Consider the following 25,647-nt stretch of genomic DNA (forward strand, 5'->3'; position numbering starts at 1 on the left):
TAGGTTAGAATCAAAATGTAAATTATATAGATATTAGGGGTGCAACGATACTCGTATCGATATTGAACCGTTCGATACAGTGGTTTCGGTTCAGTACGCATATGTATCGAACAATACAACATTTGTAATTTATTTTATCAACTTTCCTTCTGACGATGCTGTCTGTGTTGAGCGCTCAGTGAATCTGCGTTCGACTACTCCGCCTAGGCTGCACTGTCCAGCGCAGATCCACTGAGCGTTCAACACAGACAGCATCGTCAGAAGGAAGAGCGCAGGGCAAGCTAGCGAGACAGAAGTTAAGCTCTCCTTGCAACATGGCAAATTGAACCTCCCCCACCCTCATTCAGATCTGGCGTTTGGAATTATTTTGGTTTTCATGTGACGTATGACCCTGAAGGTAAGCACCTCGTGGACTAAAGTAAAACAGTATGTTGGATGTGCCACGCAATGCTCAATTACATGGGTGGGAATTAGTGTGTTAGCACAGTTAGCTCGTTAACGTGTTGGCCGTCTAGCCCCACGCAGGGGTAGCTCGTTAACGGAGGTTTGCCATGTTGTGGCGTTAACATCATTTCAACGAGATTAACGCTGACAGCACTAGTGGGAACACAACGAATATGACTGCACATTTACGCCGACATCATCCTAGTGCAAAGACAAGCGGAAGCAGACAAAAACAACAAGCATGTGTAACACACCCCAAGCAAGAGGGCGGCTGACAGATTATGTCTGGTTCTGAAAAAAACAGATAAATTATGAGATGGACGACAGGTAGTGTGTTTCCTCTCTCGCTTCTGCCAGATCTTTATTTAAACACATTCATGTGTTCACAACAGGTTGCAAAAACTTCTTAACATCTCTGTCTCACATTCCCAAAGCCCAAAATCAGAATAAACTAAAATAGTATAATAATAGTATAAACAAAAATCTAAACAGTCATCTCTGTTGTTTGTTACTAAGAGCTATAAATCACACTTTTTTTCACACATCGTTTGATAAAGTAAACATTCCAGTACTGTACCATATACTAATGGCGTATCTGTGTAGTGGAAATCTCCACATCAACATTGCAGAGCGATCAGAATTATTATAGGTTATTACACTAACTTTAGACAATAACAGTGACAACATATCAAACTGTCTCTGCGAACACATTAACTCAAATATACAGGAGCCGTGGTGTACTTTTGTTACAAGAGGGTGCCTTAAGTTTAGAAAACAACAAAGCTAACAGCTACTCTAGGATGTGGCGAGCTAAGCTAGCTCCTACTCTCGATCGTAACACATTTCAATGAGCAAAACAGACGAATACAGATCCCAGCAAAACAAACTGCTGGTCAGGTTTTACCCTTATTTGGCATGTAAATTATGTGGACCACATGTGTGGCCTTATTACTTACTAACCTGAAAAAAACAGATAAATTATGAGATGGACGACAGGTAGTGTGTTTCCTCTCTCGCTTCTGCCAGATTTGAAGACGAGCAGTAGCGTCACACTAAACCATCTCACTGGGGCGGAAGTGCCCCCTTGTGGCGTAACTAGGGATCACACCACATGTTGGATCTCGAACAAAAATCACAAGATTAAGGCCCTTCCTTAACAAAACTACACCTAAAAGCTTAAATCACATAATGTGACCACACATTACAGTGTGTCACACATGCATGCTACAAACTTTACCCGAGTCATTTAGACCGCCGTTAGCACATGATTCTCCTTATGGGGACCTGATATGTTTAATATTGTGGCGAGCTCAGACAAGGAGGAGACGGAGGTATCGTTTGGTCTTGCTTGACATATTGAAATCGCGTTTGAATTTGCGCTTGTTTTTTGCTTTCACTTTGCAATCGCGCGAACTGTGTATAGAGAGCGACAGTACTGATTGGTGAGTGATGATAATTTGCGCACCAATTCCTCTGACATCATCTTATCAATCGTTAGCTTACTATGCAAACATGACAAGTGAAATCTCCCGCAGCAAGCTTAAACATATGAGAGGTTGATCGCGCAGAGAATCGCTGACCGTTATGTGTGTGTGTGTGTGTGTGTGTGTGTGTGTGTGTGTGTGTGTGTGTGTGTGTGTGTGTGTGTGTGTGTGTGTGTGTGTGTAAAAGCAGCAGGATATATATTTTAGTTCTGCTGAGCCAAATAAGAGAGGTCAGGGTGAAGAAGTGACAGCCAAAGAAAAGCTTACCACAAAACGGAAAAGTTATGACAAATCAGACTATAAGGCAAAAAAGTGCAGCTTTATGGTTTCATGGACAAAAGAATTTCTGTGGCTGCAATATGACGAGCTATATAACCGGGGCTGCACATAAGTGGTCCGCAGGTGCGCATTCGCTGTCAAAAAAAAAAACAAAAAAAAAAACGCGCACAAGATATGAAGTTGCAACGCGTGTTTGCATACATAAGATTTTCTGGAGGAGGACAGACATTTGTTTAAAACTCTTAAAGATGTCGAAGAAGCTCCTTTAAGCAATTACTTTGGTGTTCTCTACCTCCAAAGAAATGTCAGAAGGACTCCGAACCACAAAAGAAGCGCGTATTCTCGGAAAAGTGGTTGCAGGAGGTGAGCTGGCTTCAAACAAATGATGAACGCACAGAGATGTGGTGCAGAATGTGCCGTGAAAATCCCACTCTAGCGGACAAAAACAGTGCTTTTTATATGGACGCAAACGGGCGTTGCAACTTCTTATCTGGTGCGCGCGTCTTTTATTTTGACAGCGAATGCGCACATGCGGACCACTTATGTGCACCCGTGTAAATAACATAATGTTCTGCCGGGTGTGTTGTTGGTTTTCTCTCGATTTCTGAATCGACAAGCGCCTTTGTTACTGGGACCAGTCATTTTAAGAAAGGCCCCGATTAGAAGCCATGAGAAATGCAAGAAATGCATTATTGCTCAGTCTGCAATATCTTTCCCAGAACAAAAACCAATTGCAAATAACATACTAAAAATAAACCTGAAAAATCTGTTTAGAACAGCGTACTATGTTGCAAAGAGTGAACTACCACTGGCAAAATTTAGCAGTCTTTGCAAACTTCAAAAAGCAAATGGCCTAGATCTTGGTTCCACTTGTTTCTTACCCGTGACTTCAGCGGAAATTTCAAATTCAGGATCTGACACAGACTGATTCATGTCCTACACAGTTCTTACAAGTTCATAGAAATTTCTGTTCAATTAGAACCAAGTATTTGAGTTGATGATTGTAATTTTTATACAATGTTGTAATTTGTTTTTCAACAATTTTTGGATTAATGTTTTGTTTCCTTTACAATATTATACTTTAATGTATAATATTGTAAAGGAAACAAAACAGGAAACAAAACATCAATCAAAAAATTGCTCTCTTTTTTACTTACATTTATTTTGGGCTACCAAAAACTGAAGAGTCCCTGCCCGAAGGGCTACCAGGGATTTTGAAATTTTGAGAGCCCTGAGATATATTTATTTTTTTAATTACTTTTGTTTCAGCAACATTAAATTTAAAAACTGTACTTTTGAGTTAAAATATATATTTATAATTTTAATAAATGACAAATTAAAAAGGCATGAACATTTTTTTGTATCGAAAAAATATCGAACCATGACACCAAAGTATCGAACTGAACCGAACCGTGAATTTTGTGTATCGTTGCACCCCTAATAGATATATATAAACATGTGGTCTTTTTGAGCTTTTCTTTAATTACTAAAGAAAGACACAAAGCTAAACAAAAAAAGCAAAATTAATCAATGTTTCAACACCCTATAATGATATGAAATATTTATATAAGCAGTCGTACACAAAATTGGTAGACAGCTGTTTTATGTATAATTCATTATATTGTCCATATAATGGTACACTTGTAGTAAAATAAACCTTATCACTACATATCACAAGCATATCTCTACCAAGCACAACAAGATTTATGTCATACTTTGTGCTACACTGAGCAGAGTCTTCATAACATGTAGCTATATCTCTCATGGTCAATATAAATAGAAAATCTACAAGGAATAAGATTGCAGGTATAAAGCAAGGCAAACATTGTGTAAGCTATTAAAACATCTCGTGGCATGAAATAACTAAAGTGCTTAAGCTGTACAACTGGGATACTTTAAATACAGATTATCATTAGTTGGATACATTTAATTTCAATTTTTAAAAATGAATTCTTTCGCTTTAGGAAGTATTAGATGTGAAAATTTGTTTTTCTTATTTTGGTTAAAGTTTGAAAGATGAAAATAATGGCTAAAAAAATCAGTAAGAATGTTCTCTAAAGTTTGTTAGAGAGTTTACTCCTTTTCTCCTTCACAAAATTCAATGTTTCAATGTGGAGCTGTCACAAACGGGAGGAAATCTCTGCCAACTGACTTACTGTTAATTGATTTCGTATGATATTAATACCATTCCATGTCAGTGTTTTGGGGTAAATCTTCTGCTACCATTACAAACATTAAAGGTGAAATAGCATATCTTTGTCTTATCTCCCCTTTTGATTTCAAACCTTGACCTAAATGTACTAAGCCATCTATTACATTCTGATTAACTTGAGGAACATATGTCTGCAACCAAAGCGAGGCAAGTTTTTATTATGAAAAGTTGATCAACACAAAGGCTTTATAAAAATCCATAATTAAAATAAATCCCCCTTCATTAAAAAAAGCACTGTAGTCAAGCAGGTCTAAAACAAAGAAGGAGAAGGTGTTCTGGACACACTTCACTGTATGGTTGGACTTTAGTCCTGTGTCAAACTGAATGAATCACGTCACATCCTGTAAGAGAAACTAGCTGTTTCCCTATGTGAAAGAGAAAAGGAAAAAGCTTAACAAGAGGAAGCACTCTCTCTGTCTGTTGGCTTTTTGGCTCACATCTCTGAGAATCTGCCTGGTTTTGTAATCCAGAGTCGACCATGAAGTTCCGTGTGCAGCAGACTTTCTGCTTCTTGATGTCCGTTTTATTCCTCTGTGTTGTTGCAGACCTTCAGGGTGAGTAGGTGAAAACAGTTCTTTGCAAAATGACCTTTGTCACAACACTTAAGTTACGTGTAATTTATGCTTTTGTGTTTGTGTATCGTACAGGCAGTGCATGTTTTTATTACACGAGTCTCTCTTTGAAAAATATCTGCATAAATCTGGCAGCTGCAATCAATCATCCCTGAGTGGTATTATGGCAGTAATAATTATAATAAAAACAGAAGCAATTCGGACCACACTGTTAATTTCATTACACTGTAGCTGTATATTAGACATGATTTAAAATAAAATGAACATAAGGTTAACTTTACGTTGCACCTGCACTTTGTTCAAAGGTGAAAGATTGGAGATAACCAGGCTAGGTGTGCTGATAGGAGAGGATTGAAGATAACTTTTCAGTAGGACAGGGTGCAAGTGTTATTAAGCAAATTTCTTTTTTGCTGACTTCATGCTGTTAAAGAATAAATGGAGTATTGCAGTGACTGTGAATAAACAGAAACAGATCTCATGCTCAACTCTGCTTTTTTACCAGGATAATTGTAGACACCACCCAACAAAGAATGCTTATGGTAAAAATAAATAAATGAATTAGCAAGTAGCCTTTTTCAAATTAATGATGACATATCACAGCTGGTTAGATTATTTAAATGTCTGGTTTAAACCAAAACATTATCATTTAGTGCTTTAGTTAGCGCCCTCACTATAAAGATGGGGATTAATTGTCCACAGCAAAAGCTAAACTTTTCCCTTGATTTCTAAAAGTATTGACTTTACTTACACAAGTGACCAGTTAATAAACTTTCTGACTTTTTTCTCTTTTGATCACCTACATGATATAGTGAACTCTGAGTTTTAGTTCTTTCACATGACTTCATATGACTGTATCACATATAGTCTTCATAAAAATAAGGTACTGCCAGGATTCAAATATTGAATATTTTGAGGAATTTAGTTATAATTTTTAAGTGCTTTTTCTCTAAGTATTTTTAAACCATTCATCAAATTGTTGACTAGTTTTTCTTTTGATGACGTTACCAGAACCAGATATTGCATATTTTGAGAAATTTGGTATGTCTGTTATAATTTCAAAGCACGTTTGAATGGAAGATTTAATTTTTTTAATTATAAAGTTTTATGTTATGATTCTCACTGATTTCTAATATCCTGACAGCACCTGTAGTCCACACGGGGCTCGGGAGCCTGAAAGGTGAGTATGTGAGTGTGAAAGGGAAGGAGACTGGCGTCCATGCCTACCTGGGTGTCCCATTTGCCAAGCCACCCCTCGGCCCTTCCTTGAGACTGGCTCCACCTCAGCCTGCAGAAGAATGGGAAGGAGTAAGAGATGCCACTAAACAGCCACCAATGTAAGAAATGTGAACTTCAACATACTTGGAGGAATTATTGGCTTTATTTGTAAAATTAGCATTGTCTCTCTTTAAGGTGCATTCAGTCTAAAGAAGCTGTTTTGGATCTGGTTGATAAACTCGGTGGACTGCTGGCAGAAATACCAGACATCTCTGAAGACTGTCTTTACCTCAACATTTACGCTCCTGCAAACAGAGCTAAAAATGCCAAGCTCCCAGTAAGAACCTTTTGCTGTAGATTATGAGGGATGCCTAATCACAGTCTCAATAAAGAGACCCATCTTCAGAACTCAATTGTACATTTTATCATCTAAAATGTAAACTTAAGTGTTTTTGTTTGTTTAACGTTTACATTTATGAAGATTAGTTATTGTAGCTTGACTGAGACTCCAAAAGATCCTCTAATCTTTGACAGAATGCTCTTTTATTGTTCTGCCCAGGTCATGGTCTGGATTCATGGTGGGGGCTTTGCGCTGGGATCAGCTTCAACATATGATGGCTCTGCCTTGGCTGCTTACCAGGACGTGGTTGTGGTTCTGATCCAGTATCGCTTAGGACTTCTGGGTTTTCTCAGGTAAATAAACTCCATCCATCCATAATCTCTCCAACAGGTCTGCCCCGTGGCCTCCTCCTAGTGGAAGACTGTGAGTACATATCGCCTCAACCAGGAGGTGTCCAGGAGGCATCCTAATCAGATGTCTGAACCCCCTTAACTCAAACTCCTTTAGATGTGGAGCGGCTCTACTCTGAGCCCCTACCGAATGGCCAAACTCCTCACCCCATCTCTAAGAGAGAGGCCAGTCACCCTTGGGAGAAAGCTCATTGCCACAGCACCAATCTGTCTATAAAAATTATGAACAGAATCTGTGATAAATGCAGCCCTGGTGGAGTCCAGTACACATGAGGAACAATTCCGATTTATTGCCGGCATTGCAAACCAAGCGCTTGCAACAGTTGTATAAGGACAGAATGAATAAAAACAACGGGACTGATACCCCATACTCCTGAAGCATCTCACACAAGATCTACTCTTACAGACACAATCAAATGCCTTCTCCAAGTCCACACAACAAATGTAGGCTGGTTGGGTGAACTCCCATACACCCCACCATATCCTTGAGATGATAAAGAGCTGTGTTGCGCACCCAGGAGGAAAACCACATTGTTTCTCCTGTACTAGAGGTTTGACTAACTCACAGACTCCTCTTTCCAGCAGCCTGGCATAGGATTTTCTGTGGAGGCTGAGGAGTGCGATTCCCATATAATTGAGCACACCCTCTTATCCCCCTTCTTGAAGATGGGAAGCACAACCCAGGTCTGCCAATTCAGAGGTACAGCCCCAGATCTCAACGCAACACTGTAGAGGCATCTCAACCAAGATAGCCCTACAACATCGGAACTCAGGGTGAACCTCATCCACCCCAGGGGCCCTACCACCAAGGAGTTGTTTAACTGCTTCAGTAACCTCGCTCCTGGTTTTAAGATAAGATAAGATAAGATAACCTTTATTAGTCCCACACGTGGGAAATTTGTTTTGTCACAGCAGGAAGTGGACAGTGCAAAAGTTATGAGGCAAAAATTAGAATACAATAAGAATAAATACAGTACACAACTGTACAGAATAGAATAAAATAAAATACTATATACAGTAGAATAAAATAAAATAAATATACAATAAGATAAAAATAGAATACAAATACAAATACTATATACAACTGAGTAAAAATACAACGATGACAGAAAGGATTATTGCACTTAGTATTATTGCATATGTATGGATGTGTGTGCTTGATCAGTTAAAGTCTTTATTATGGAGTCTGACAGCAGTGGGGAGGAAAGACCTGCGAAATCTCTCCGTCCCACACCGTGGGTGCCGCAGTCTCCCACTGAAGGAGCTGCTCAGTGCTGTCACAGTCTGCTGCATGGGGTGGGAGATGTTGTCCATCAGGGATGACAGCTTAGCCGCCGTTCTCCTGTCACTCACCACCTCCACTGGGTCCAGAGGGCATCCTAGAACAGAGCTGGCCCTTCGGATCACCCTGTTCAGTCTCTTCCTGTCCCCAGCAGAGATGCTGCCGCCCCAGCAGACCACGCCATAAAAGATAGCAGAAGCCACAACAGAGTCATAGAATTTCTTCAGGAGTGGGCCCTCCACTGCATGAGTATCTTCAGTCGAAGTCAGCAACACTCCACCCACACTATACACAGTGTTGGTAAAGCTCCTGTCCAGGATACTGGTTCCAGAGCCCAAGATATGCATTGAGGTGAGCCTGACTTTATCTGTCTGGTACCTCTCAATCTCACACAATATCTCAGGCTCCTTCCCCAATACAGGCGACGTTTCATGTCTCCATCGCCAGCCTCAGTAGACAGGCATCGGTCTGCCAGTGTCTCCACCCTTGGCCACCACTGGCACACATTGCACCCGACCCCTACAGTGCCTCCAATCTCCCTTGTTCAGGCCGCCCCAAGCTGACCCCATGTGCTGAGGCCCAGCCCCCAGGTTCCCACCATCAGGTGCCATCCCCAAACCTGGCTCCAGGGTGGGGCCCCAGTAACCCACTCCCAGGCAGGGTAAACTGTTGGCTCACAGTGTATAAACATAGCTTAATAATTTTTTTTACTCCCTTACCCTGTCAGTCAGGTTCAACAAATATGTGGAAGTGGGATATGCTACTATTCCCCAAATGGACAAATGAGATCCAGTAGCGAGTTTCAGTAGTGACTTACTGGCAGGAGCTGGTAGTGCCAGCTGCTGCCAATAACCTACAATAAAAAACCTACAATAGAATTGTCTTGTGAAAAGATATTTCATTTAGGAAAAATACATTATGAAAATGGCATTTTGATCTATCAGCACTGGAGATGAGCACATTTCAGGGAACTTTGGCCTGCTGGACCAGGTTGAAGCTCTCAAGTGGATCCAGCAGCACATTCACAACTTTGGAGGAGACCCAGGATTAGTTACTATATTTGGAGAGTCTGCTGGTGGAGTGAGCGTGTCTCTTCTGGTAAGAATCTACAGTTAGAGGAACTTTATATAAACCTTTTCACTCTAGAACAAAAATTAATATGTGATGTGTTACTTGAATCACCAGCTCCTGTCACCACTGTCTGATGGGCTGTTTCACCGTGCTATTGCTGAGAGTGGCACAGCTGCAATGAATGTAGTTATGGCAAATGATCCTCTACCAATGGCGCAGGTTAATTATCCATATTCATCTTTTTTGGAGGGTTAAAAACATTTTTGTATCACAGAATAATGAGAATATTAAAATGGATTTGTTTTGACAAATATTTGACATTCATATTATACATTTCACCTCAGGCAGTTGCAAATGCATCTGGCTGCAGTCTTGAAAGCACAAAGAAGATCAGTGACTGCATGAGAAACCTTGATATTGATACTATAGTGGGTTTTACACAGGTGAGGTAATGGGTGCAAACATGATAGAGAATGATTATTATGTCTTCTACAATATTTCTTTGAAGCCTTTGATTTCTCCCTCAGCTCTGTTCATGCTATCACATCTTTCACTTTTGTACATTTTATTTTCTCAAGGATCCAAATTTGAGATTTCAAGTAAATGTTGATGGACATTTCCTGACTAAACCTGTGGATGAGCTGTTTCGTAAACATGAACTCCATGCTGTTCCATTCATGACTGGTGTCAATAATGATGAAGGTGGATGGATGCTTGCATCAGTAAGTGTCACAGGAACATGTAAATAAAAAGCTCCATGATCTCAATGTAGTTTGTTGTTGTTTTGTAATGTTGAAAAAAAAGTAATGTGGCTTGGTATTTCCTTAGTTTTTTGCTCCCCAAAACTGGACAGAAGGACTAGATCGAGAATTTCTTTTGAACATGGTTTCCTTCTTCTACCCCGACGTAAGGCAGACACCACTTGATGTTACAATATTACTGTCCCCGACCTGCTCGAGCTTCTTTGATTGATGTGTTGCTTATTTCTTTAAGCCTAAAGCAGCATTTATCAGAGATGTGATAGCTGATGAATATATCGGAAATGGTGACGACCGTGTGAAAAACAGAGATGGGTACACTGAGATGCTTGGAGATTTGTTTTTCACCATTCCAGCGATCAAAGCTGCTAATGCTCACAGAGGTAATTTAATTTGTTTAATAAAAGATTATACAAATCTGCCTAAAACCCAATACTTGATGTTTACTGTGACACACTTTCATTAACAAATATCACACACATTCGTCTAATTCCAGATGCAGGCGCTCCTGTATACCTGTATGAGTACCAACATCCTCCCAAATTCCTGCAGCAGAAAAGGCCGAGCTTTGTCGGGACTGACCATGCAGATGAAATTTTTACAGTTTTGGGATTTTGCTTCACAACTACCCATGTTAGGTTATCTGGTAAGGCTTTACAAAAACTCTACCTTAGTGCTCGATCTGTTTTGTTTTGTTGATTGAAAAATGTTTTGCAACATGATCGTTTTAGATCCGTGCCCTGAGGATGAAGAACAGTTGAGCAAGATCATGATGAGCTACTGGGGGAACTTTGCTCGCACAGGGTAGGAATTTCCAAATGTTGTAAATTTCACATTTCACACTTTTAATTGAATAACAAATGTATGTGTGTTTAGATCTCCTAATGGGCACAATCTTGTCCACTGGCCAAAGTATGGAGCAGAAGAAAAGTACCTGGCGATTGGTTTAAAAAAGCAGGTAACTGCTCAGCACCTGAAGAAGGAGCGCTTTGTCTTCCTGACTCAGACCGTCCCAGAGAAGATCAAACAGCATGAGGAAAATGCAGAACGCAGTGAGCTGTAGAAAACTCACATCTGGTCTCTGCTCCATCAATTTTAAAGTAATTACACTAAACCAGGGGTAGGCAAATTTAGGCCTCAAGTGCTGGTGTCCTGCAGGTTTTAGATGTGTCCTTGATCCAACACAGCTGATGCAAATGGTCAAATGGCCCCCTCAACATGTCTTAAAGTTCTTAGGAGGCCTGGTAATGAACTAATGGTTTGATTTAGGTGTGTTGACCCAGGGGGACTTCTAAAACCTGCAGGACACCAGCCCTTGAGGCCTGGAGTTGGCTACCGCTGGACTAAACCATAATTCCCTTATCAAAAGGTCTTGTGAGGACCATCCATATTCTAATATGATTTCTTTTTTTTCAATTAATTGAATCCAGGGTATCAGGGTATTTTAAATCTAGTACTGTGAACATACGTTTTGTAAAACATTTATAAAATAAAAAGTTTTGACAAACCAATTTTGTAGCATTTTGTTTGTTTGTGACCTGTGCTTCTTTTACCTGAAAACTTAGCACTCCATTCCCTCAAACATCCTATCAGATTAATTAGATAAAACGTTACTTTTTTGTCCAGTTATTTCAGTACCTTGCTCAAATATTTCCGCACCGCAAAAATGAAGGTGCATCAGCACAAAGACTGACAGACTCAAGAATAGTTTCTTCTCAAAAGCCACACTCAAGGTCACCTGGTCCAGCCCTAACTATATGCTTTAGCAAAAAGGAAAGTTTTAAGCCTAATCTTAAAAGTAGAGATAGTGTCTGTCTCCCAAATCCAAACTGGAAGCTGGTTCCACAGAAGAGGGGCCTGAAAGCTTTCCCTCCCATTCTACTTTTGAATACTCTAGGAAAAACAAGTAGGCCTGCAGTGCGAGAGCAAAGTGCTCTAATAGGGTGATATGGTACTACAAGGTTATTAAGATAAGATGGGGCCTGATTATTTAAGACCTTGTATGTGAGGAGCAGGATTTTGAATTCTGGATTTAACAGGAAGCCAATGAAGGGAAGCCAATACAGGAGAAATATGCTCTCTCTTTCTAGTCCCTGTCAGGACTCTTGCTGTAGCATTTTGGATTAGCTGAAGGCTTTTCAGGGAGTTTTTGGGACATCCTGATAATAATGAATTACAGTAGTCCAGCCTGGAAGTAATAAATGCATGAACTAGTTTTTTAGCGTCAGTGTCTAAATGGATATCAATTTTACTAAAAGTAGCTGTAGATAATATTACATCTGTGAGATGATTATTGTTAATTTTTTCTCTAATGATTAAAATTTTAATTGTGAAGAAGTTCATGAAGTCATTACTAGTTAATGATAAAGGGATGGTTGGCTCAATAGAGCTCTGACTTTTTGTCAGCCTGGCTACAGTGCTGAAGAGAAACCTGGGGTTGTTCTTATTTTCTTCAATCAGTGATGAATAGTAAGATGTTCTGGCTTTGTGGAGGGCTTTCTTATAAAGCAACAAACTATTTCTCCAGGATAAATGATGATCTTCTAAATTTGTGACACGCCATTTCCTCTCCAGTTTACGAGTCATCTGCTTTAGGCTACGTGTTTGAGAATTATACCACAGAGTCAAGTACTTCTGATTTGAGGCCTTAGTTTTCACAGGAGCTACAGTATCCAGAGTCGTACGTAGTGAGGAGGTAAAATTATTAACAAGATATGACTCATGACTCCTTCTGTGACTGCTATAAGGCCACAGATACTCTAAGAATGTTCACACTTCAATGTTAGACTTTTTCTACGGTCTGTATATCATATCATCTTGTCATAAGTCTTTAATATTGGAGGAATTACAGCAACCGCTCGCTTTTCCTCATGTTGTGAGGAAAAGGCTCCGATCAAACTGAGGCATGATTGTGATCATGTGTTAGGGTGGGGTCTGGTATAAAAGGTCATCTGCTTTAAAGACATAAATAAAAGTGTCTTATAAAAAGATGTTTCAGTCAAAAAAATGCATTTTGATCTATCAGCGCTGGAGATGAGCACATTTCAGGGAACTTTGGCCTGCTGGACCAGGTTGAAGCTCTCAAGTGGATCCAGCAGCACATTCACAACTTTGGAGGAGACCCAGGATTAGTTACTATATTTGGAGAGTCTGCTGGTGGAGTGAGCGTGTCTCTTCTGGTAAGAATCTACAGTTAGAGGAACTTTATATAAACCTTTTCACTCTAGAACAAAAATTAATATTTGATATGTTACTTGAATCACCAGCTCCTGTCACCACTGTCTGATGGGCTGTTTCATCGTGCCATTGCTGAGAGTGGCACAGCTGCTGTGGATACAGTTGTGGCAGATAATCCTCTACCAATGGCGCAGGTTAATTATCAATATTCTTCCTTTTTAGAGTGTGTTAAAAACATTTTTGTTGCAGAATAAGGTAACTCTGGCAATGGATTTGTTTTGACAAATATTTGACATTTCTATTTTATATCTGACCTCGGGCAGTTGCAAATGCATCTGGCTGCAGCCTTGAAAGCACAAAGAAGATCAGTGACTGCATGAGAAACCTTGATATTGATACTATGGTGGGTTTTACACAGGTGAGGTAATGGGTGCAAACATGATAGAGAATGATTATTATGTCTTCTACAATGTTTATTTGAAGATTTCCATTTCTCCCTCAGCTATGTTCATGCTATCACATCTTTCACTTTTGTACATTTTACTCTCTTAGGGATCCAAATTTGAGATTTCAAGTAAATGTTGATGGACATTTCCTGACTAAACCTGTGGATGAGCTGTTTCGTAAACATGAACTCCATGCTGTTCCATTCATGACTGGTGTCAATAATGATGAAGGTGGATGGATGCTTGCATCAGTAAGTGTTGTAGAAGCCAGTGAATAAAGAGCCCAGTGGTCACAAACAGAACTTATGCCAGCAATTGTGAAACTTTAATAGTGGCTTTGTATTTTTTTTAGTTTTTTGCTCCCCAAAACTGGACAGAAGGACTAGATCGGGAATTTCTTTTGAACATGGTTTCCTTCTTCTACCCCGACGTAAGGCAGACACCACTTGATGTTACAATATTACTGTCCCCGACCTGCTCGAGCTTCTTTGATTGATGTGTTGCTTATTTCTTTAAGCCTAAAGCAGCATTTATCAGCGATGTGATAGCTGATGAATATATCGGAAATGGTGACGACCGTGTGAAAAACAGAGATGGGTACACTGAGATGCTTGGAGATTTTTTTTTTCACCATTCCAGCGATCAAAGCTGCTAATGCTCACAGAGGTAATTTAATTTGTTTAATAAAAGATTATACAAATCTGTTTAAAACCCAACACTTGATATTTACTGTTACATACATTCATTAACAAATATCACACACATTCGTCTAAGTATAGATGCAGGTGCTCCTGTATACCTGTATGAGTACCAACATCCTCCCAAATTCCTGCAGCAGAAAAGGCCGAGCTTTGTTGGGACTGACCATGCAGATGAAATGTTTACGGTTTTTGGACTTTGCTTCACAACTACCCATGTAAAATTAGCCAGTAAGAATTCTCTGTAAAAATCTCTGTCTCAACACAGTACTGCATTTGTTTTGTTTTCCCCGTGTTTGAAAAATATGTTTTGCAACATGATCGTTTTAGATCCGTGCCCTGAGAATGTGGAACAGTTGAGCAAAATCATGATGAGCTAATTGGGAACTTTGCTTGCACAGGGTAGGAATGTCCAACTATTGTACATTTCACACATTTAATAACTGAATAACAAATGTATATCTGTTCAGATCTCCTGATGGGAAAAACCTAGTCCACTGGCCAAAGTATGAAGCAGAAGAAAATACCTGGCGATTGGTTTAAAAAAGCAGGTAACTGCTCAGCACCTGAAGAAGGAGCGCTTTGTCTTCCTGACTCAGACCGTCCCAGAGAAGATCAAACAGCATGAGGAAAATGCAGAACGCAGCGATTTGTTGTCACATCTCTCTCTTTTGTCTTTTTTATAGTTTTAAAAAATAATCCAGCCCGTTCTCATTCCCGAGGCGTTGCAGCATCAGACCAAGCCATGATTCAGTTTTTAGATACTGCAAAATATTAGTTAGTATGGACCAACAGTGTCTCTTTACTAATCCTTATACTAAAATAAAATTAATATTAAGTCATGCTTATATTGTGTGTGTTTTTTTTAAATGTCAGTCTTACTGGATATACAATCCTAAACACAGATATGTAAAATAATCCTTTGCAATGACAACAGTAGTTTGATGATGGGTACACAATGCATTTTTTACATGTAACTGTGGAACTGAAATAAAATAGGAGTGAAAGGAGAAATCCTCCTTGTGGCTGATAGTTGAGTCCAGCTGTCTTGTATTACACTGATAGAAAGCAAAAGGCCTGCTTAAGATGAAATGAATTTAGTAAGTGGCCAAAACATGTTGAGATCCTTACTTACAAAAAAGTAAGGAAATTTGTGTTTGGTTTTGGTATCCAGAGGTGCAATAGTATCAGCATCAGCAAAGAATCTATTTCATTCAGTTTAGTTTTACTCAATACTTTTCAAATTATCCCCATCCCACCAGTTGGGCCCGCCCCAAAGAAACAATGGTTTATACTGACTGTGACAAAGAAAGTTAATTTATTTCACTGTATTGTGTAATACAGAATGTTGCGTAAACAGAAATTTATTAGGTTAGAATCAAAATGTAAATTATATAGATATTAGGGGTGCAACGATACTCGTATCGATATTGAACCGTTCGATACAGTGGTTTCGGTACGCATATGTATCGAACAATACAACATTTGTAATTTATTTTATCAACTTTCCTTCTGAGATGCTGTCTGTGTTGAGCGCTCAGTGAATCTGCGTTCGACTACTCCGCCTAGGCTGCACTGTCCAGCGCAGATCCACTGAGCGTTCAGCGCAGATCCACTGAGCGTTCAACACAGACAGCATCGTCAGAAGGAAGAGCGCAGGGCAAGCTAGCGAGACAGAAGTTAAGCTCTCCTTGCAACATGGCAAATTGAACCTCCCCCACCCTCATTCAGATCTGGCGTTTGGAATTATTTTGGTTTTCATGTGACGTATGACCCTGAAGGTAAGCACCTCGTGGACTAAAGTAAAACAGTATGTTGGATGTGCCACGCAATGCTCAATTACATGGGTGGGAATTAGTGTGTTAGCACAGTTAGCTCGTTAACGTGTTGGCCGTCTAGCCCCACGCAGGGGTAGCTCGTTAACGGAGATTTGCCATGTTGTGGCGTTAACATCATTTCAACGAGATTAACGCTGACAGCACTAGTGGGAACACAACGAATATGACTGCACATTTACGCCGACATCATCCTAGTGCAAAGACAAGCGGAAGCAGACAAAAACAACAAGCATGCATGCTACAAACTTTACCCGAGTCATTTAGACCGCCGTTAGCACATGATTCTCCTTATGGGGACCTGATATGTTTAATATTGTGGCGAGCTCAGACAAGGAGGAGACGGAGGTATCGTTTGGTCTTGCTTCCCGTGAGCTAGCCAGGGAGCACAGCCGTTTATTGACATCTGCAGAAGAACACTGCCGCTAGCTAACTGCTCAGCGCAGCAACCGCACAGCAACAACAACAACAACAACACACAGGGCGCCCTCTGACCCCGGAAGGACACACCGTCGCAGCGAAAAGGCGTCACCCGTCACTATGGCAACATAAACAAAACATAACTGTACAAACAGAACCCCGAACAGCCCTGACCCGCTACACAGCCCCCACCTAAGGGGTCAGTCGTCCCCGACGACCCCATTGCCCCACACAAAGTCCTGCAAATGTCCAGGTGCCTTCTTTTGGCGCACCGGCCGGTCACGACCGGCGGGGGAAAAGTCACTCGGGTCAGAACATGGGGTGCCACCATCATCCCACTTCTGACACCAATGTGGCGAGCTCAGACAACGAGGAGACGGATGTGTCGTTTGGTCTTGCTTCCCGTGAGCTAGCCAGGGAGCACAGCCGTTTATTGACATCTGCAGAAGAACACTGCCGCTAGCTAACTGCTCAGCGCGGCAACCGCACAACAACAACAACAACAACAACACACAGGGCGCCCTCTGACCCCGGAAGGACACACCGTCGCAGCGAGAGCGCGTCACCCGTCACTATGGCAACATAAACAAAACATAACTGTACAAACAGAACCCCGAACAGCCCTGACCCGCTACAATATGCTGCCGAGAATATAGCCCAGAAGAAGCGTATAGTATAGCTTTTATTTTGGAAAGAGCCATTTCTCTGTAATAAACTCTCTTTTCCAAAGATGAGTGATTCCTCAATCAGATACAGGTGTTACCGCGCCAGATCCGCGGCCCCGAACCGTAATAAGGAAACCTCTGGCAGTTACTTGAAGGTTCCGTAACTGACTCGTAGCCGGCAACAGCTTACTATACAGGTCAATTCCGCTAGCAAAAAGATCGAAGGAGGCGTAGGAAACTGCTTCACCGAACTTTATTTCTTCTCTAAGGCACGAACACCGCGTACAGTGGGCTGAAACAGTTTACTCACAGCGAGCATCGCCGACACAACTCTGGCTGTCGAGGGAGTTATTATATTCCTTTTATTTATTTATTTTCTTTTCGTCTCTTCTGTAGCTAACCGTTACTTTTCCCCTGCTCCGCTCTCTCTCTTTACACACACACCAGGCAGTCCCGCTACACACATCCCGAATACATTTCCCATCAGGCTTCATCCTTAAAGGGCCATGCCTGTAACACAGGGCTTGCAAAATCGCTAGCCCGACGTCCCGGGGCTAGCGATTTTTCCAGTCGTACTACCAAAATCTATCTCTGCCCTGCCCGTCGGGCTATTGTAGGAAGGAAAAATATATGTCAATGCTTTTGCATTCTTTCGGAAATGTAGCTGGGTAATTATGTCATTGGCATCGGTGAGCCACTGTCAATATGTGACATATTGAAATCGCGTTTGAATTTGCGCTTGTTTTTTGCTTTCACTTTACAAATGTCCAGGTGCCTTCTTTTGGTGCACCGGCCGGTCACGACCGGCGGGGGAAAAGTCACTCGGGTCAGAACATGGGGTGCCACCATCATCCCACTTCTGACACCAATGTGGCGAGCTCAGACAACGAGGAGACGGATGTGTCGTTTGGTCTTGCTTCCCGTGAGCTAGCCAGGGAGCACAGCCGTTTATTGACATCTGCAGAAGAACACTGCCGCTAGCTAACTGCTCAGCGCGCAACCGCACAGCAACAACAACACACAGGGCGCCCTCTGACCCCGGAAGGACACACCGTCGCAGCGAAAAGGCGTCACCCGTCACTATGGCAACATAAACAAAACATAACTGTACAAACAGAACCCCGAACAGCCCTGACCCGCTACAATATGCTGCCGAGAATATAGCCCAGAAGAAGCGTATAGTATAGCTTTTATTTTGGAAAGAGCCATTTCTCTGTAATAAACTCTCTTTTCCAAAGATGAGTGATTCCTCAATCAGATACAGGGCTTGCAAAATCGCTAGCCCGATGTCCCGGGGCTAGCGATTTTTTTCAGTCGGGCTACCAAAATCTATCTCTGCCCTGCCCATCGGGCTATTGTAGGAGGGAGAAATATATGTCAATGCTTTTGCATTCTTTCGGAAATGTAGCTGGGTAATTATGTCATTGGCATCGGTGAGCCACTGTCAATATGTGACATATTGAAATCGCATTTGAATTTGCGCTTGTTTTTTGCTTTCACTTTGCAATCGCGCGAACTGTGTATAGAGAGCGACAGCACTGATTGGTGAGTGATGATAATTTGCGCACCAATTCCTCTGACATCGTCTTATCAATCGTTAGCTTACTATGCAAACATGACAAGTGAAATCTCCCGCAGCAAGCTTAAACATGTGAGAGGTTGATCGTGCAGAGAATCGCTGACCGTTATGCGTGTGTGTGTAAAAGCAGCAGGATATATATTTTAGTTCTGCTGAGCCAAATAAGAGAGGTCAGGGTGAAGAAGTGACAGCCAAAGAAAAGCTTACCACAAAACGGAAAAGTTATGACAAATCAGACTATAAGGCAAAAAGAAAGTGCAGCTTTATGGTTTCATGGACAAAAGAATTTCTGTGGCTGCAATATGACGAGCTATATAACCGGGGCTGCACATAACTGGTCCGCAGGTGCGCATTCGCTGTCAAAAAACCCCCCAAAAACGCGCACAAGATATGAAGTTGCAACGCGTGTTTGCATACATAAGATTTTCTGGAGGAGGACAGACATTTGTTTAAAACTCTTAAAGATGTCGAAGAAGCTCCTTTAAGCAATTACTTTGGTGTTCTCTACCTCCAAAGAAATGTCAGAAGGAGTCCGAACCACAAAAGAAGCGCGTATTCTCGGAAAAGTGGTTGCAGGAGGTCAGTGCCGTAGCTCCGCAAACGCACATAACGCACACTGCGTAGGGCACCAAATGGCCGGTAGGGCACCAAAAAAATCAGGGTCGTAAAAAAAAAAAGTAAACCATATTAATACTATAAATATCATATGCATTAATATGGTTAAACAATAGAAAAGCAACATAAAACAATTTTCCCGAGAAAAGGGGTGAATCTGCTTTGTGCCCTGTCTCCAGTCTCCTCCTGGTGCCCCCCCACTCCCAGTGGTCTGTTCTATAATTGGTAAACACCTGTTTGAACATGGCCTCGAAACGGCAACAGGAGTCGGGAGCGGAGAAAAGAAAGAAGAAGAGGAAGCGTGATGAAACTCAGGCGTCGCCGGTAAGGCAATGTTTAAATAATAATAATAAAAAAAGTTCATTATTGTAGCCCTTGCTTGCACGCTCATGTCCGTCAACTCTGTGATAGCTCCTGTTAGCAGTGTTCATACTGTGTTAACAAATGTTGCAAATGATTGATGTTGGGTAGTTTGTTTACGTTGTGGATATGAATATAGAATGGACTACTAAAAGCAACTCATCATGGTCACTCAATTGACGGTTTTCAGATAACGTTAGCAATCGTGACTCACGATTGCTAACGTTATCGTGATTCGTGAGACTAGCATTTCCCTCCTCAGGTTGCTAGCTGGCTAACGTCATGCATGCTACTGATTAACCTTAACTTTGGGATAGGTCAGTGATGCAGTCAAGTATTATTATCAGATTAGACAAGATTACTTTGTATGTTGCTGCATTTCAGGATATCTATAAAGACGCATATCTTATTTATGCCATTGACGTCTGAACACATAAATAGTTCTCGTCTTTCTTTAGGTTCATAGATCAAGGGCGACATCTGTTGGTGAAACTGTAATATGAAACCTATATCTTCCAGTAATATAGATTTCCTACTTGCGCATTTATATCAAATTATGTACAGCATGTTTATATTGCCATTTGCCATTATGAAAATCTATACATGTAAAATATAGTTAGTAATTTTTAAATGTACCAGTGACTTACTTAATTTATTAGTCTTATAATGCAATCTTTCGTAGGCCTACTGTAGATTCAAAATTGTATTTCTGTAAAATCCCTGAATATTTTCTCTTGTATGCAGGGTCAATGCTTAAATATGTTCAAGGAGGATCTCAAGGACAGGATGAACCATCCAGTAGTAGTGCCATCCCTGGACATCAACCACCAGCCATTGTAGACCCTGCAACAATCCCTAGCCAAGAAGAACAAGAACCATCAACCACCAGTTCAGGTACAGTTCCATACACAAGTACCACTGAGAGTCCTGTCACTGAGAGACTATCAGAAAGTGACACTGTGGAGACATGTGTGCCCCCTTCAACCGATCCTGCTCTTTGGCCAGCTCACATTGTAGATGCTGATCGTGTTGAAATTGTGCGGAGAGGTCCTTTTAATGTCAGCTCTGATTTTAATTTTCCAAAGGGGCCTGATGGAAGAGCATTTCACACTAGCCTTAAGTTCAAAATTCTTCCCAATGGAGAAAAGGTTCACCGGAGCTGGTTAGTGTACTCACCGCAGAACAATGCTGTGTTCTGCTTTGCATGTAAGCTTTTCAGTGTGAAGGATATAAAGCTGAGTACAGAGGGCTTCAGTGACTGGTCGAACATCAACATCCGTTTGAGGGGTCATGAGTGTAGCCAAGACCACATACAGTGCATGCTTAAGTGGAGAGAACTGGACACACGGCTAAAGAAAAGCATGGCAATAGATCAACAGGAGTTGACCTTACTAGAGGCAGAAAGGAAAAAGTGGCGAGAGATTCTCAAACGATTACTCTCAATAACTCTCTCACTGGCTTCCAGAAATTTGTCTTTTAGGGGCTCTTCTGACTGTCTTTATGAGCCGGACAATGGCAACTTCTTGAAGGAAGTAGAGCTTATGGCAACATATGACCTTGTAATGGCAAATCACTTGGCCAACATAAAAGATGAAGGTTCCCACACACATTACCTCAGCCCTGAGACACAGAACGAACTAATTCAGATTATCTCTTCAGAAAAATTCCGCGCCATTGTGAAGCAAATCCAGTTGGCAAAATACTTCTCCATCATTCTTGACTGTACTCCAGATGTGAGTCACACTGAACAAATGTCAGTCATAGTACGCATTGTTTGTTTCCAAGCACAACCAGATATTAAAGAATACTTTCTTGGCTATATAAATGTGGAGCAAACAACTGGCCTTAACCTGTCCAATGTTGTCCTTGACAAGTTGAAGGAGCTTGGCATTCCATTTGAAAACTGTCGAGGACAGGCCTATGACAATGGGGCCAACATGAAGGGGAAGAAGCAAGGTGTTCAGGCCAGACTGCTACAATTAAACCCGAGAGCATTGTTTGTGCCTTGTGGAGCTCACACGATGAATCTGGTCATAGCTGATGCTGCCAAGTCCTCTCCAGATGCAACTGGCTACTTTGGGTATTTGCAGAAGTTGTTCAATTTCTTTTCCAGTGCCACCCAGCGATGGGCCATTTTAACAAAACATGTGAAATTGACACTTAAATCTTGGAGTGACGTTAGATGGGAAAGCAGGCTTCAAAGTGTAACTGCTGTCCGGAGTCAGACAAAAGAAGTGAGGGATGCTCTCCTGGAGGCCAGAGAAGCTGTAAGTGATGCAGTCGCAAAGGTGGAGGCTCAAGTGCTTGCTGAGGAAGTAGCCTCATTTCGATTTTTGATTTGCTCCATCGTGTGGTGTGAACTTCTTACAATCACAAACCAGGTGAACAAGTTACTACAGTCCAGCTCCATGCAGCTCGATGTTGCTGTCAGGCTCATTGACACTGCCAAAAGTAACCTCTCTAAATACAGACAGTCTGGGTTTGATGAGGCTGTGTCAGCTGCCAAAGAACTCTGTGAGGCCCTGAACATAGAACCACAGTTGAAGGAGAAAAGGCTCAGGAGCACAAAAAGGCAGTTTGCATATGAAGCTGTTGATGAGCCCCTCCATGATGCCCTTAAAAAGCTTGAGGTCACATTTTTCAATTGTGTTGTGGACTCTGCTTTAATCTCCCTACAGGAGAGGTTTGAGACCATGAATCAAGTGAAGGAGAAATATGGAGTGCTGCTTGATTTCAGCAAAGTGAATGGGATGTCCAAGGAGGATTTAAAAAAACACTGCACTGAAGTACAGAAGACACTGACAGATAAGGGAGTAGCTGACATTGATGGACCTGAGATGATGCAGGAAATCATCAACCTTCCTCAGCTGCCACCACAGACGTCTGCTTTGGAAATGCTGTCATTTTTACATGACAATCAGCTTCAAGAGGTATATCCCAATCTGTGGATTGCTCTGCGTATTGCACTGACCCTGCCTGTCACAGTTGCCTCTGCTGAGCGAAGCTTTTCAAAGCTCAAACTCATTAAAACGTACCTGCGTTCATCAATGGGGCAGGAACGTTTAAGTGGTCTGGCTGTTATCAGCATCAATGGTGACGTGGCTCAGAAGCTATCATATGATGACCTTATAGCTGATTTTGCAACCAGAAAATGCAGGCGTGTGCCTCTCTAGGCCCTAGAGAGGCACACCACGCCTGCATTTTCTGGTTGTCAGAGTATGCCCTAGAGTCTAGGGCATACTCTGACAACGAATTGTAAAAATGTTTAACATAGTTACTTAAGGAATGTGGCTTTTGTGTTCAAATTCTTATTTTTCTTATTTAAGTTTCTTATTTAAATTCTATTGTGAAACTATTTGTAAATATATTAATAATAATACTATTATATTATATATATTATTTTTTTATAAAAAAAATTACACATTATTGCCAGGCTCTTTGTTCTTGTTCCAATGTTCAATTTTTGTTTCAGTATTTATTTGTAACAGTATTTTTAACCTCCTTTAACCTTATTTATTTGTTTAACTGTCATGTTTGTTGTTATTTAATTAAACAAATTCCACTGAGAAATTCAAAAGTATTAATGTTTTTTTTTTTTTTTTCTTTCAGTGGCGGGGAGGGCACCATAAAGCATTTGTGCTTAGGGCACCCAAATGGCTAGCAACGGCCCTGCAGGAGGTGAGCTGGCTTCAAACAAATGATGAACGCACAGAGATGTGGTGCAGAATGTGCCGTGAAAATCCCACTCTAGCGGACAAAAACAGTGCTTTTTATATGGACGCAAACGGGCGTTGCAACTTCTTATCTGGTGCGCGCGTCTTTTATTTTGACAGCGAATGCGCACATGCGGACCACTTATGTGCACCCGTGTAAATAACATAATGTTCTGCCGGGTGTGTTGTTGGTTTTCTCTCGATTTCTGAATCGACAAGCGCCTTTGTTACTGGGACCAGTCATTTTAAGAAAGGCCCCCATTAGAAGCCATGAGAAATGCAAGAAATGCATTATTGCTCAGTCTGCAATATCTTTCCCAGAACAAAAACCAATTGCAAATAACATACTAAAAATAAACCTGAAAAATCTGTTTAGAACAGCGTACTATGTTGCAAAGAGTGAACTACCACTGGCAAAATTTAGCAGTCTTTGCAAACTTCAAAAAGCAAATGGCCTAGATCTTGGTTCCACTTGTCTCTTACCCGTGACTTCAGCGGAAATTTCAAATTCAGGATCTGACACAGACTGATTCATGTCCTACACAGTTCTTACAAGTTCATAGAAATTTCTGTTCAATTAGAACCAAGTATTTGAGTTGATGATTGTAATTTTTATACAATGTTGTAATTTGTTTTTCAACAATTTTTGGATTAATGTTTTGTTTCCTTTACAATATTATACTTTAATGTATAATATTGTAAAGGAAACAAAACAGGAAACAAAACATCAATCAAAAAATTGCTCTCTTTTTTACTTACATTTATTTTGGGCTACCAAAAACTGAAGAGTCCCTGCCCGAAGGGCTACCAGGGATTTTGAAATTTTGAGAGCCCTGAGATATATTTATTTTTTTAATTACTTTTGTTTCAGCAACATTAAATTTAAAAACTGTACTTTTGAGTTAAAATATATATTTATAATTTTAATAAATGACAAATTAAAAAGGCATGAACATTTTTTTGTATCGAAAAAATATCGAACCGTGACACCAAAGTATCGAACCGAACCGAACCGTGAATTTTGTGTATCGTTGCACCCCTAATAGATATATATAAACATGTGGTCTTTTTGAGCTTTTCTTTAATTACTAAAGAAAGACACAAAGCTAAACAAAAAAAGAAAAATTAATCAATGTTTCAACACCCTATAATGATATGAAATATTTATATAAGCAGTCGTACACAAAATTGGTAGACAGCTGTTTTATGTATAATTCATTATATTGTCCATATAATGGTACACTTGTAGTAAAATAAACCTTATCACTACATATCACAAGCATATCTCTACCAAGCACAACAAGATTTATGTCATACTTTGTGCTACACTGAGCAGAGTCTTCATAACATGTAGCTATATCTCTCATGGTCAATATAAATAGAAAATCTACAAGGAATAAGATTGCAGGTATAAAGCAAGGCAAACATTGTGTAAGCTATTAAAACATCTCGTGGCATGAAATAACTAAAGTGCTTAAGCTGTACAACTGGGATACTTTAAATACAGATTATCATTAGTTGGATACATTTAATTTCAATTTTTAAAAATGAATTCTTTCGCTTTAGGAAGTATTAGGTGTGAAAATTTGTTTTTCTTATTTTGGTTAAAGTTTGAAAGAAGAAAATAATGGCTAAAAGAATCAGTAAGAATGTTCTCTAAAGTTTGTTAGAGAGTTTACTCCTTTTCTCCTTCACAAAATTCAATGTTTCAATGTGGAGCTGTCACAAACGGGAGGAAATCTCTGCCAACTGACTTAGTGTTAATTGATTTCGTATGATATTAATACCATTCCATGTCAGTGTTTTGGGGTAAATCTTCTGCTACCATTACAAACATTAAAGGTGAAATAGCACATCTTTGTCTTATCTCCCCTTTTGATTTCAAACCTTGACCTAAATGTACTAAGCCATCTATTACATTCTGATTAACTTGAGGAACATATGTCTGCAACCAAAGCGAGGCAAGTTTTTATTATGAAAAGTTGATCAACACAAAGGCTTTATAAAAATCCATAATTAAAATAAATCCCCCTTCATTAAAAAAAGCACTGTAGTCAAGCAGGTCTAAAACA

General features: G+C 40.5%; 1 protein-coding gene and 1 long non-coding RNA gene across 2 annotated transcripts; both read left to right on the forward strand.

Moving 5' to 3' along the window:
* Positions 1 to 358: 358 nt before the first annotated feature.
* Positions 359 to 11,507, forward strand: LOC106674521 (fatty acyl-CoA hydrolase precursor, medium chain). Its single transcript, XM_076885665.1, has 14 exons — positions 359 to 397; positions 4,890 to 4,973; positions 6,133 to 6,325; positions 6,402 to 6,543; positions 6,766 to 6,899; positions 9,183 to 9,336; positions 9,424 to 9,528; positions 9,654 to 9,752; positions 9,888 to 10,031; positions 10,138 to 10,215; positions 10,303 to 10,450; positions 10,564 to 10,713; positions 10,799 to 10,871; positions 10,944 to 11,507. Exons 2-14 carry the CDS (start codon positions 4,898 to 4,900, stop codon positions 11,128 to 11,130), a joined length of 1,683 nt encoding a protein of 560 aa, XP_076741780.1. The 5' UTR covers positions 359 to 397; positions 4,890 to 4,897; the 3' UTR covers positions 11,131 to 11,507.
* Positions 11,508 to 13,802: 2,295 nt separating this feature from the next.
* Positions 13,803 to 14,557, forward strand: LOC106675358 (uncharacterized). Its single transcript, XR_013099291.1, has 4 exons — positions 13,803 to 13,941; positions 14,043 to 14,120; positions 14,208 to 14,356; positions 14,470 to 14,557. It is a non-coding gene; the product is annotated as an uncharacterized LOC106675358 (long non-coding RNA).
* Positions 14,558 to 25,647: the final 11,090 nt, after the last annotated feature.

Source organism: Maylandia zebra, linkage group LG7 (genome assembly GCF_041146795.1).
Source record: "Maylandia zebra isolate NMK-2024a linkage group LG7, Mzebra_GT3a, whole genome shotgun sequence".
In the NCBI taxonomy this organism is placed as follows: Eukaryota; Metazoa; Chordata; class Actinopteri; order Cichliformes; family Cichlidae; genus Maylandia; species Maylandia zebra.

Excerpts from the sequence above, each read along its gene's own strand:
- LOC106674521 (XM_076885665.1), top strand. The coding sequence starts at position 4,898 with ATGAAGTTCCGTGTGCAGCAGACTTTCTGCTTCTTGATGTCCGTTTTA. Across the intron at positions 6,544-6,765 it reads CTAAAAATGCCAAGCTCCCA|GTCATGGTCTGGATTCATGG; the intron begins GTAAGAACCTTT and ends TGTTCTGCCCAG. Across the intron at positions 10,872-10,943 it reads GGGAACTTTGCTCGCACAGG|ATCTCCTAATGGGCACAATC; the intron begins GTAGGAATTTCC and ends ATGTGTGTTTAG.